Source organism: Chrysemys picta, chromosome 1 (assembly GCF_011386835.1).
Source record: "Chrysemys picta bellii isolate R12L10 chromosome 1, ASM1138683v2, whole genome shotgun sequence".
NCBI lineage: Eukaryota > Metazoa > Chordata > Testudines > Emydidae > Chrysemys > Chrysemys picta.
Window position 1 is genome coordinate 298,087,137 of NC_088791.1, and position 13,441 is coordinate 298,100,577.

The window sequence follows — 13,441 nt, forward strand, 5'->3', positions numbered from 1 at the left end:
AAAAAGTCTGCTTGCTTCCCAATTTGAATTACTTGTAATTTATTCCCTAATTTAGCATATATGTATATCATGTACACATGCCATTTGACTCAGACAACTGACAGAATAAATTGGCCTTTAGCTTTACTGCAATTTTTTTCCTTTGTAACTACAAAACTGCTAGAAATTGGCAGTCTGAAAAGCACCACTTTTGTCTTCACACCACTTACTATGAGTGTAACACAACCTTCCTCCACTGGATGGTCAACTCTATAGCAAATATAAAACTCCACATTAGAACAGTATTCAAAGTTTCAAAGATCACTGCATTAGCTTATTTTGTTTAAGTAACATACTTCAAACTTTGATGTGGAGTTCTACTAGCTAAAATTTGGTCAAAGACAGAAAAAAACCTTAAATCAATTTGAAAAGACAGTTTGATAGTTTTCAAAATAAGTTTTTGCATGTTTTATAGTATTTGATAGCAGCTTTTTATTGGTTACAAAACCTAAGCCCATATACAAAATTAGGAACACATTTAGATGCCTCTTTTGAAAGAACGTTTTAGTCTATTTTAACTGATAGTTTAAAAAAATAATAAAAACAATGCAATTTTTAAACACTTCTGAAAACGTAAAAGTGCAGCAATATACTTGGTTTCCTTTATTAACTATGAAATGGTGCAATCCCAATCAAAAGCTGATAAGGTCACAACAGAAAGAAATGAGCAAATGCTTTGTAGTGCTTTACTCAGTTCTCCGATGTTCACTTTTAATGTGATGCACTGAGTGCAAGAAAAAAAATTAGATCTTCACAGTTGTGGAAAATCATGAATGTAATCTCAATTTGTATGTAATCTCTAGGAAAATCGTGAGTGCAGGCTGAAAAGGGTAACTGTCAGTCTATATGGCATATAGAGAACTAAATTGAGAATAAAGAGGGGGAAGATTTGTTCACATCATCATCAGCTGGAACTCTAATTTCACAAAACTTTGTGACCTTACTAACTTTGACTTTATATTGTTTAGTTTTAGCAAACACCACACAGTTTAAAGATTTTAGACTATAGTATGTGACTAGGATGCAGTTACCATATGAAGCTTCAACTCAACTTTTGGGAAAAGAAAAAAAGGCACAATGAACTTCAACTCAATTTTATGTGCACAAGAGTTGAAAAATCTGAGCCACCTTAAAGAGAAATTGATTCTAAAATTTATAAAACCTATAAATAATCAGAGGCCAAACCACTATATTAAAACAGATTATCTAGCAAGTAAAAATCTTGCATTTTAAACATACGCTTGTATCTATTTAAGATACAAGACAACTCGCTCTTTAAAGTGGCTCCACCTTGGCAGATACATATTTAATGAATGCACACCTGCTATGTGTTGTTCATCCGTGGAAAAAAAACAGCTGATCCACAAAGCTCTGATGGCATCTGTCCTTATCTTCATCACAGTAAATACAACCCACATCCAATAACTAAATTAGTTTAGATTTTTCTATCCCTTCACATCAATGCATTGGGAAATTACACCCAGTAAACAACGGCAACAAAACCAGCTTGTGTGATAGCTTACAGAGTTTCAAATTATTCATCTTCACCCCACCAAAAGCAAATCCCTTTGAAAATAACTGGGCCAGACAACTTTCCGAAAGCAATGACCTCTCCTATTACCAGCTTATATAAAGTTACTTAATGTGTGCTGCATATCAGGCTTATGCTGAAACACTGCAGCTTCTAAACAGCCTCACACATCAACTAGCTTGTAATTTTTTAAAATCAAGTGAATACCATTTTAGACTCATTTCTGAATTACTCTTCCAATACTCCAAGAATGAAGCTTTTATGATGCTTCTAAATAGCTGCTGGTTTGTTGCCAACCACATCATCATAAGCACTGGTTACTAAGTAAAAAATAGTTTAAGACTAAATTACAGTAAACATGAAAGCTCCACAGTTTAAACCCAATATAAATCAACCTTATCCAATTATCAATTTAAAATGAAATATACTGACTACTGGAAGTTGAAAGCAAGATTCTTTTTAACCAATGCGTGGTTTTGGACAGATTTTTTTTCTCGTCAAGGACTCTTGCTTTCAGCTTAAACAGAAGTTCAAGTCCATAACAGGTTGTAGCTCAGGTAAAATACCATGCACAGCATCTGATTACTTCAAAACAGCAGGAACACACAGGCTGAAGTGAGTGGTCAAATAGGGCTCGCTGTTCTCAAAAATTAGGTATAACGGCAAAAGCTTTACCAGTCCAAATCTACAGTTCATTCTCCAACCCTGGTTTCTGAGGCAGTTAATGAACACACATCAATTACTGATAGATGAAGTAGTTTGTTTTTTAAACTTAACTGTTTAATCAATTGCCAAGTGTAAGTTACTTTTATTTCAGTTTCACCAATGAAATTCATTTGGCTTGCATTTTTGAATCTATTCTTCCACATAAAGTATATGAAAATATGTTTGTGGAGGACGATGGAGGCTCAGACCAAACTGTGCCCCTGTAAAGTCTTCCAAAATGTATGCATCATACCAAAGTGTCTTGATCCACAGCGCACCATTTTCCAAAGAAGTTACTTTTCCGTGGAAAGCAGATGTGCCACCACTATGAAATTTTCTTAACAAAACTGCAGATTGCGGTTGTCAGCATGTGGCACCAGGGAAAAAGGCAAAAAAAGAAGGTAATTGGGACTGTTAAAAAGAATTGTAAAACAGTTTAAGAGATCATGCATATGCATTTACAGTCCACGTGATAGTGACTTTTGGCAACTGCAAAGTGACCGATACATGGCTTGCTTTAGAAGCATCAAAACGAGGAGGCATGTGTGTCTTGGAGCCTTTTTTTTTTTCACTTGGTAGCCATTTGGTGGTGCTTCGTATTGGTGTGGGACAGAGAAGCTGCACTGTATTGAACTTAAAAATTAAATTCTTTTGTTTGAAGATTGGCTGTTGGGTCAAAGTTGTAAGTACCTCCTTGAGTGGCTTCAGGAATGAGGCTGGGATCTTCATCAATCTATAAAGATATAATAAAAAGTAATCCATACAAACCCAACACCTTGTACAAGTCATTTAACATACAGGGATGCATAAATATTTCATAAATTATTGGCCAACTGAAATATTTTGTTACTAAAAAGTGAAATGTTAATAATTTTAGCCAATTCAATATAACTTTTTTTTTAAAAAAGAAAAATCACGCTTTGTTCTAATGCCATTAAGGAAATAGATGCATCAAATCCTTATTGATTGTGTTACCACTTAATTACAGCAAAGACTCAACTACAAAATTAAGATTGAAATTTTAGCTTTCTACTATATCATCTAATCAATATTAGTGAAATCTAAAAACTAGTTTTGTGCTTTTCTCAGGGTTACCTATTGTATTAAATTGATTTTTATCTATAGCCGATAGGAATTCTTGTCTTTTTTTTTTTTTTTTTTAAGTAATCAGTATTTCCTCTTTGATTCTGAAGATTCTAACTTAAGTTATTTCAGAGTGATTTATTTTTTAAACTTCTCAAATTCCCAGTTGAATATACTATATTATTTTACAAAAGAAACAAATGAAGCTTGGTGTAGCATGCAAGCCATTAATATAGAAGAACCATGATTCAATTTCCCCTCTCAGAGTTTTAGAAGTTAGGCACACAGGTAACATTTTGTTTCTAGTGAAGGCTAAAATTGTTAATAGCATTACAATATGTACACCTGATTTCCAGCATACAGTCCACTGGCAGCAGCATTGAGCATGCTAGGAAAAGGTTACTTGCTGATATTTGTTCTGAATGTACTGGCTCTGAAAATCAGACTTCAGGAGCCACATGCCATGTCGCATGAGTTATTGAACCATTCAAAACAGTAAGGCCATCTGAGGGTGCATATACTGTTTACACACTGAGATCCAGTATTCTGAAACACTACAAAGATAAGTCGACCTATATTAGGTCGACTTAAAGCCACTGAATTAATTACTGTGGTGACTGATGTCCACACTACCCTCCTTGGGTCAGTGGTGTGCGTCCTCACCCTGAGCCCTTCCACCTACCTAAGAGGGGGAATGTGGGGAGCTGAGAGTCCGGTCTCTCAGCTCTGTTGGCAGCTCCCTGCTGGGAGCCCATCTGCCCTGTTGGGAGAGGAGGGGAAGCCACCCGGGGCTCCCAGCTGGGAACAGCGTCCATTCTTGCCCCAGCTCACAGTATCAACACAGACACTGCGCCGCCCTAACACCACCAACATAAGCCCAACACCTCTGGTTTTATTATGTCGGCACAGTAGGGGAGTTACATTGGTGGGAGGAGCATTTCAGCATGTATACCTCCACTCTTTTATTGACAAAAGCTGACTTTTGTTGACAAAACTGTGTAGTGTAGACAAGGCTTTAGGATTTTGGAGTGCTGACCCCTAAAATCCTTCAGTCCCTCTCTACTTCAGGAAACTCATTAACTCCTAAAGAGAGGGGAGGAGGAAAGGCTGTAGATCTGCTGAGCAATACATCTGGAGAACAAGTTACTGGCAAATAACTTTTCTCCATCATAAGAATGCTTATTACTCTAAATGGATGCCAGTGAAGCGCTAGAGGCAGCGACAATCCTCAGCAGAAAAGCTGAGTGCTAATTAAGAAGAACAAGAGCACTTTCCCAAACTGAGGATCCAATCTGGATTTAGAGTTGATACTATGCTTTGTTAAGTGTGATTGAACTACAACTAGCAGGACTGTCTTCTTCTACAAAGACATTACAAAGCAGCACACCAAGGTTGATACTTCTTTAGTACAAGGGGTCTATCATCCCTTAGGAAGTCAGGAGAGGGTTAGTCTGGTTTCTGAAGAAAAGGACCACACCTGCATGCCCTATTGCAGTGAACTACAAGGGAATAATGTAGAGTTAGTGGCACAGAGAGAATCAGTGGCCTCCAGTCTCCTCCAAAAGGGGAGGAGAAGACATTCCACAGGGGGTGGGGAAAGAAAAAGAAAAAAAAGATGCTTCTGGGCTGGGAGCCCTAGTACTATCAGGCAGGTGAGGTAAATATAGCTTCTTTTCTCCTCATTTGTGTAATCCTGTGTGACAGACCCAGACCAGTGGGGTACAGGAGTCTGGTAGAGAGCAAATATACTGGTCACTGGCTGAACAGTTGTCTGTTCTCTGAGTGACCAGAGCAGGGGCTGCACTAGAGTAATCAGGAACCTGCTAGAACCAGTTAAGGCAGGCAGTTAATTAGGACATCTGGAGCCAATTAAGAAGAAGCTGCTAGAATCAATTAAGGCAGGCTAATCAGGGCACCTGGATTTTAAAAGAAGCTCACTTCAGTTTGTGGTGTGAGTGTGAGGAGCTGAGAGGGAGAGCTGCTGGAGGACTGAGGAACACAAGCATTATCAGACACCAGGAGAAAGGTCCTGTGGTGAGAATAAAGAAGGTGTTTGGAGGAGGCCATGGGGAAGTAGCCCAGGGAGTTGTAGCTGCCATGCAGCTGTTACAGGAGGTAACATAGACAGCTGCAGTCCACAGGGCCCTGGGCTGGAACCCGGAGTAGAGGGCGGGCCTGGGTTCCCCCCCCAAACCTCCCAATTGACCTGGACTGTGGGTTCTCCCAGAGGGGAAGGTCTCTGGGCTGTTCCCCAACCCACATGGTGAATATCTGAGGCAAGAAAATCTGCCAATAAGTGCAGGACCCACCAAGATAGAGGAGGAACTTTGTCACACCTATTAAAGGGCTTGGTTTGTTTGCCTTAGTCCTTAAAAGGGACAGAATACTGTTTTGGGTTTGATAGTTACTTGTTATAAATAACCACCCGAAGAGTGTTATCTAGCTTCATTTTGTGTTTCTACATAGGACCCTAAGACATACTGACATTGAAAATCCAGTAAAGTTATAACAGAGCTGCCCAAAAAACAAAACAAATAATCCACTGACTCAGTGTCCTATTTACTCCTGGGGGAATTCTGCAGAATTCATGTCCCCCACAGATTTCTTTGCTTCCCTACAGAAAAATGACTGATAGGGAAGCAAAGGTAAGCTGCAAGAGCAGTCACTTGCCCCTCGCCAGCAGTGCAGGTGTGTCATTTTGAGCAATGCAGAACCCCCACCCTGCCAAGCCTTATCCCCTTGCATCCATTCAATTGGTATTCAATTGTTTAACAGTGTGATTAAATCACAATTAATTTTTAAAATCATGATTAATTTTTTGAATTAATCGCGTGAGTTAACTGCGATTAATCGACAGTCGTAGTCTAAACCCCTAATTACCTGACACCAAGAGTCAAGTTTCCTTGAAAACAGACTGCACCACAGCTAGGTGATTCTAAAGCAAACCTTCTACAGCATCTAGAAGCCCTTTGTTTGTGGGAACAACTACCTGGCTCCTTCAACACCAGAAGGTCAAATATCACATGATTTACTATGGACTGAAACAAGAGGAATGTCAGACGCTGCCATCCTTTCTACTAGATCCTAAATGCCTTCAGGTCCCTCTGAGGAGAGGAGAGGAAAGGACAGGAAGGGGGGGGGGGGGGGGGAGAGGAATGGCTCAGTGGTTTGAGCATTGGCCTGCTAAACCCAGGGTTGTGAGTTCAATCCTTGAGGGGGCCACTTAGGGATCTGGGGCAAAATCAGTACTTGGTCCTGCTAGTGAAGGCAGGGGGCTGGACTCGATGACCTTTCAGGGTCCCTTCCAGTTCTAGGGGATAGGATATCTCCATTTATAAAAAATAATAATAATAAAAAGAAGCATCAGATGACAAAGATGGGGGGAGGAATACTTCTGATGAATGACACCCAGCCTGTTACTCTGATACCAAATCCTTCAGGACAGAAATGGAAATTCTTATCCTGACAGCACTCTGCTAAAGGTATGGAATATTTTGGGGGAGGCAACCTAGATATCAGTTTTCCTTCATCCTTTTTGCTGGAACCAACTCTCCAAAAGAGCCTGAATCAGGAAGAGCTGGAGCCCACGAGGGTCAAAACTCCCAAGGAGGACAAAAGACAAGAAGGTGGATATACATCTTATTCTGAAACAATTGACTCCCACGGGCAGCAGCAGATGGCCAGAGTGACAAAAAGGTATCTAGAGGCAGGAATAACACTGCCAGAAATACAGCTTCAGAGCCTTCAGCTCTGTTCTTTAGTGGCTGCTCCTTCTCCCCACAGAAGCAAAACCATGACTGATTAGACCTCTCTGAGATGGCGATTTCTCAGTAAGAAAGGATGCCAACATAGGAAAGACTGTTTTTATGAGAAAATAAAGAGGTTATTTAGAAGACAGATCCAATCTGACTAATAAATCCCATTGCAAAGCCCAAGGAGTGCAGGATCCAGACACCCAGCATCTGAGGAAGTCCTAACTGCTTTTGACATCCCAGGATTTGAAGAAATGCGTGCAACTAAGCAGGGCTGGACCTGAACCAACCTTTGGATATGACTGACTTATATCCTGGTGCCTTTTTTCATGCAAATCCCTTGAACTTTTACACACTTTTTAGAAACTCTGGACAGTGACTTAGGATTCCCTATAATCTGAGGTGCATAAAATCACAGAATCAGAAGTGTAGGACTGAAAGGGACCTCAATAAGTCATCTAGTCCAGTCCCCTGCACTCAAGGCAGGACTAAGTAGTAACTACTAGACCATTCCTGACAGGTGTTTGTCTAACCTGCTCTTAAAAACTTCCAATGATGGAGATTCTATGACCTCCATAGGCAATTTGTTCTGGTGTTCAACTACCATGACAGATAAGAAGTTCTTCCTAGTGTCCAGCCTAAACCTCCCTTGCTTTAATTTAAGCCCATTGCTTCTTGTCCTATCCTCAGAGATTGAGGGGGAAAAAATTTCACCCTCCTCCTTGTAACAGTTCAGCTGCTTTACATCCAGAGGACGGACCCAAAAGTCTTGGATTCTTTGTCTGGTCCTAGGGCCTCCAACTCAGATACTTTAGACTGTAGACGCAATCCACTCAAATCTCCAGGAGAAAGCTCCTCACTCCACCAAGCACTCCAACAGGATGGACTTCATCCCACAGTGGACCTTCTAAAGAAGCCTCAAAGTCATTTGAGTAAACATATCTTGAGCTAACATTTCATGGTGATCGGATTGTTGGAAACTAATATTTTGGAGGAACAAGATCACCAAGCAGTCAATTGTTGCTATACCTGCAATTATAACAAAATACCACTCAGGACAAATGTCCAAGAAAATGTTAATCACCATAAAAACTATTGATTTCACTGTGCAGGAATAGTTGGCACAGATTGAAACAGATTTGTGGTCACAGAACGAAACCCAATAAGAAGAGTGGAACTGAGGGAGTAATGGGGAAGGGACCTCTTCCTTGGCACTGAATTCTAGGATTATACATGCACCCCTTAACAGTTTTACTGTCCTGAATGGTTCCATAGCTTCTACACAGGACACGTGAGGCCTGGCGTGGTAATCTGAAGGAGAACTGCTGGCATCAAACAATTTTTAAGGACCGTGCAGGGTTAATCATAATATCTGATATAAATCTATTTTTAAATAAAGTATATAAAACTTGATTTGCAAGTACATTTTCTTCTAATGATAAACTTTTCAACTTTAGAAGATGTTGTAGTGTGGGCTAGCTTTTACTGGTTTATTAGGCAAAAAATGAATTGCCCGTCTTAGTCAATGTCTGTTTGAGGCAGTTTCTTGGTGCAAGAAAGGAATGAAAAAGATGGAGTAGGTACAGGTCAAAGAAGTCACAGAAGGGAAGGAAACCATAGAGGGAGAATGGAAGATTGAGAAAGTATCTTAATTAAAAGATTAAGACAAGCTGTACAGAAAAAGGTAGGAAAATATCCTCCGAACAACCCATGTCCATAAAGGGGGATGACTGAAGTAAAGCTGACAATGTAGTTACAAAATTAAAATATGGAGTACAAAAGCATTCACACCAGACATTTCATACATCTATAACCACACACAGAGCATTCTTTAATGTACTTACATCATCACCAGAGAAATACTGATCTATGATTTCAAATGCTAGTTTATAGATGTCCTCATTCTCGTGCTGTTGCAAGGCTTCAATTTTCTCTAAACCTGGCAAAATGACAGCAGGAATAAAAGCGTTCAACGGGTTAAAATGAAGTTTGTTAGTAGCTACTTTAGGTTAGCATTTTAGACATAACAAAATACGGTCTTTAGTTACATTAGTACCTCTCAAGACATACTGGAGTACAAGGATGGTCACGATGGAGCCTAGTTTTCAAACATGACCCAGAATGTTCTTTCAAAGTTGTCATTTTCATCTTTAAGACAGAGGTGTGGCTTGTGGAATCTACAGGTCTTGGCACAGCCCGCTTCCATAGGCCACCCACCTTAATGATGATGCGGAGTCAAACCTGTTCTTAAAAGCCTCCAGGGCAGCTGCAATCCATTCCCTTTTATGTAAGTTAGGTGAAGCACTCAGTTAAGCAAACCTTGTGCATTTCTGCTGTATAGCATGTATCCTTTGTCCCATACAGACATTGTACATCTTGGCAGGCTAAAAGTGGTTCCACATTAGAGTAGCATACCAAGAGTGAAATGCAAACAAGGTGACAGAAGAACATAGCTACAGTAGTTTAAAATCATAACTTCATTTTTGAACAGGGGGGGGGACCTTTAAGACATTCATTTGTCTCTAACTTGCTTTTGAAAAATTAACTTGCCATCATATCTAAACTGCTGATGTGTGATTTAACAGGGACTTGCTACCTCAAGCCCAACTTCTCTTTCTATTTTAATTCTGCAGGGAAGTCAAAATACTAACATCCATTCCCACTGCAATGGAGTGATACAAAACCACGAGTTTTACTGCCTGTGCTTGATCCTGCAGGAGTTGGGTGGAAATAACGCTCTCTTTAAAACAAATCTGAAAAAGATACAGAAAGCTACTACTGAAATACACTGGTCTGTGGAAGTATGTCCTCGCCCCACCCTGCCACCAAGTGTCCGCCAATGTGAAAATCACTCTAAATAAGTTTCACTAAATAGAAAAAAGCTATAATAGCTACAAGGTAATGTATTTTTTTTCCCTTTCTGACAGTTTCATCCACTTATTCAAATACCACATAAGGACCAATTGCTGGTGTTATGTGGCATGTGTCAATGGCCGTAAGTCAGGGGTTCTTACAACAAATTTTTTGGTGGCCTCAGTTCAGCCACCACCTCTTGCCACAGCCCTGGGGCTAAGGCCTGAGCCTCGCTGCCCCTGGAAAAGTGGGTCAGGAATTCAGTGGTTGCCCGGCCCCCTGTGTCGCCAGAGGCGCTGCCCAGATCCCCTGAGGAGACTGCAGTGCAATGTGCTGATCCTGTTGGCAGTACCAGCAAACACCAAGGCAACACATCCAGGAGCAACACTGGGCACTGCAGGGAGGAGCCGCTGCTTTGCCTCCCCTCCCCCCCCAAATCACTGCCTAGGAGATTATCGTGGCAGCAAAAAAATCTGGTGGGGGCTACATGTGGTCACGGTGGACATGTTTTAGAAACACTGCCTTAAGTACTGCACTGGTTCTGAAGAAGGAAGACAAAGTGATCCATAGCAAATAAAAGTTTAAAAAAAGCCCAACAAATAAAATCTTACCTCCACATTCTTCTATAATTTCAGCTATTGTGCTAGCCTCATCACCAGCCATTATCAGAATGTTTTTCAGCCCATCCAGGACCACCTGGACCACCTGAGAGTCTTTTACTGACAGTAAATTACAGAATGGTGGTATTACGTTCTGCTGTACAAGATATTCAACCTAAATAGGGGGGAAATGCCTTCAGAATTATATACGATTAATCTTACAATACACTACATTTTAACAACAGCCTGAAAGTCAGTCACACACACCTGATCTTTTCTTCCACTTATCGTCAAGTTGCTAATTGCCCATGCAGCTTCCTTTTGTGTTCCAAAGTCCCCCTGAAGGGTAAAATTGATAGTTCATTAAAATTAGCAAGCATACAGCTGTAAAGCTTATTAACTCAAATATTCCATGTCAGACTTATAAAAAGATGATGATAAACTTGCGTAACTGACAGCTTGACTGACCTTAGCCAGCTGGTGTATGATCATAGGGATTAGTCCAGCATCTATTACAGCTTGAACTTGTTGCTGGTTTCCTGCTGTGATATTGGACAGGAACCAAACTGCTTCCTACAATCAGACAAAATGAGAAACCACCTTTCTTTAGAAATAATTTAAGTCTTTATACATGGCTAAAAAGCATTACCTATGAACTACAATGACACAAAAATAAAGCATTAAATAAGTCCAGCAATTCTTCATCAATCTGTTCCACCATGTGTTCCTTGTCCTAGAAACACTTATTCCCTGAAAAAAAAATCAAGGATGGTCTTCACTACAGGGAGATAGATGATGCTGCTGCAATCAATGCAGTTGGGGTAGATTTAGCAGGTCTAGTGAAGACCAGCTAAATGGACATCAGAGCCATCTCCGGTAGACCCTGGTACTCCACCTCTCAGAGAAGAGTAAGGGAAGTTGACCAGAGAGCGTCTCCCATCAACGCAGCGCAGTGAAGACACCAGGTAAGTTGACCTAAGCTATGTTGACCAGTTACATTATGACTTAGGTCCAAGTAGTAATGACAAGCCCTCAGAGGCATTCAGTGAGCTTTAGAGTAAATCTGGCTTCTGTGACTGCAGTTTCAATTTGGCAAACTATATAGGCCAGGGGTTCTCAAACTTGGGGTCGGGAGGTTATTATGTGGTGGGACATGAGCTGTCAGCCTCCACCCCAAACCCCGCTTTGCCTCCAGCATTTATAATGGTGTTTTTATTTTATATAATAAATAAAACATATTTTTAATTTATAAGGGGCGGGGCGTTACACTCAGAGGCTATGTGAAAGGGGTCACCAGTACAAAAGTTTGAGAATCACTGATATAGGCCTTCAAATGACACACTTAGGTACCAAAAAGCCAGACTTACACCCGTGGCCCTCTGTCTGTCTTATCCCATGTGCTAGAACATCCAGCGCTCCCCACCTCTCCCCCAGACAGCTTCTATAATGCAATCATGTGTTTCCAATACAAAATTCTGCAACACAGTGAAAGCTAAAGACATAGGGGTCAATATAAAATAAAGTTTAATGGGACTTTAAATATACACTTAGTACATTATCCACTGGACCAGCCTCATTTACACTAAGGCCCCCCAGTACATTTTGCAGTTATAGTTGAACCCACTTTGACAACTCTGCACTGCTAGAGTCAGTATAATTAAGGATCTGACCTTCTGTATTTATTGTCAATTTAGTTAAATAAAACTATATTGAGTCAGGGAATCCAGAGGCCTGACTGCAGATTTTAGCTCAAATATGCTTTGAATTACTTGGGAGGCGGGGGGAGGAGAGGGGTTTGCTTATACTGTTTATTGAAACTCAGATGTGAGAAGTTTTAATCTCTGATTTTTGCATATAAAACTAGAAATGAATAGAAGACCCTCATCCTAAGAAAATGAAATAACCAATAGTTTAGTCAGTAGTGGTCTTCTGCACTGGCACAAAAAAAGACCTGGGTTCAGTTCCTATTTCCATTGTCTTCTTGGACCAGGGAGTGGTGTTGATGCAATTCATTCAAGGCCCCCTCACTGGGCAGACAGGTAATCCTCATGTTGCTCAGTTATCTTTTCAGCAGCAGAACCAAGTCTCAAGGAAATCACACAGTTCTTTTTTAAAAGGGCTATATAGGAAGAGTTACCAAGAACTCCCATAGCAGATTCAGAGAACACTCCCAGACGGTCCTTTTGTAAAAGGAAAAATAATTCAAAGCTCAAAATAACGAGCTCATATGGTTCTTTCCTGGGAGCAGCTGTATCCTGAGCCTCACTCTCTTCAGGGTTACTAGCGTCCAAATGTAAGCTGTTTTTTTTTTTTTAAAGAGGGGGTTATGACCCCCTTTAAATAAACCCAGAAATAAGCCCCACTCCTTGTCATGACATCTAAGAAGCAGCTCCTAGAGTCCTTTCTGGGAGCAGAAAGTAGTAGGATACAGCCCAGCAACTGCAGCTGTATGTCAGAGAGAACTCCTTCAGGGCTCCTAGCAACTGGCAGGGGCTAGGGGGAGCAGAGGGCAGTCACCAGGGGACCTCCTCTGCAGATAACACAGGGGAGGGAGTAAGTGTATGTATCCTGAAAGACAGGAAGCTTTTCCTCCATTCACCTGTCTTTTTGGTGGAGGGGGCATCAAAGAGGGGTGAGGCAGCGCTTACTGAACACAAACTGCCCCACCCACACCTAAACAAACAAGTAACCATAGCATAGGAACGGCTCTGAGTACTTCCTCCCATTAACTTCTCCACTTCCTGCACACACAACAGGGAAGCCCACTGACAAAGCTGGAAGGAGAGAGGAAAGGAAGCACAGGCTGTCTTTCCCCTTCTCTTCAAAGCAGAGGAATCCATATCCCCCTGAAAGCACCAAAGGCGGTGACAGGAAAAGGG

At 40.9% G+C, this 13,441-nt stretch overlaps 1 protein-coding gene across 2 annotated transcripts in view; it reads right to left on the reverse strand.

Moving 5' to 3' along the window:
• Positions 1-446: 446 nt before the first annotated feature.
• The window catches only part of KPNA3 (karyopherin subunit alpha 3), an 83,690-nt gene continuing 70,695 nt past the window's right edge, over positions 447-13,441 (reverse strand). For both annotated transcript variants that reach the window (XM_005287118.4, XM_065593992.1), the window contains 5 exons: positions 11,031-11,135; positions 10,830-10,901; positions 10,575-10,737; positions 8,955-9,049; positions 447-3,008 (listed from right to left, as the gene is read on the reverse strand). In XM_005287118.4, the coding sequence (XP_005287175.1) occupies positions 2,910-3,008; positions 8,955-9,049; positions 10,575-10,737; positions 10,830-10,901; positions 11,031-11,135 (534 nt within the window). In that variant the 3' untranslated portion in view covers positions 447-2,909. The remainder of the gene's footprint in view (positions 3,009-8,954; positions 9,050-10,574; positions 10,738-10,829; positions 10,902-11,030; positions 11,136-13,441) is intronic.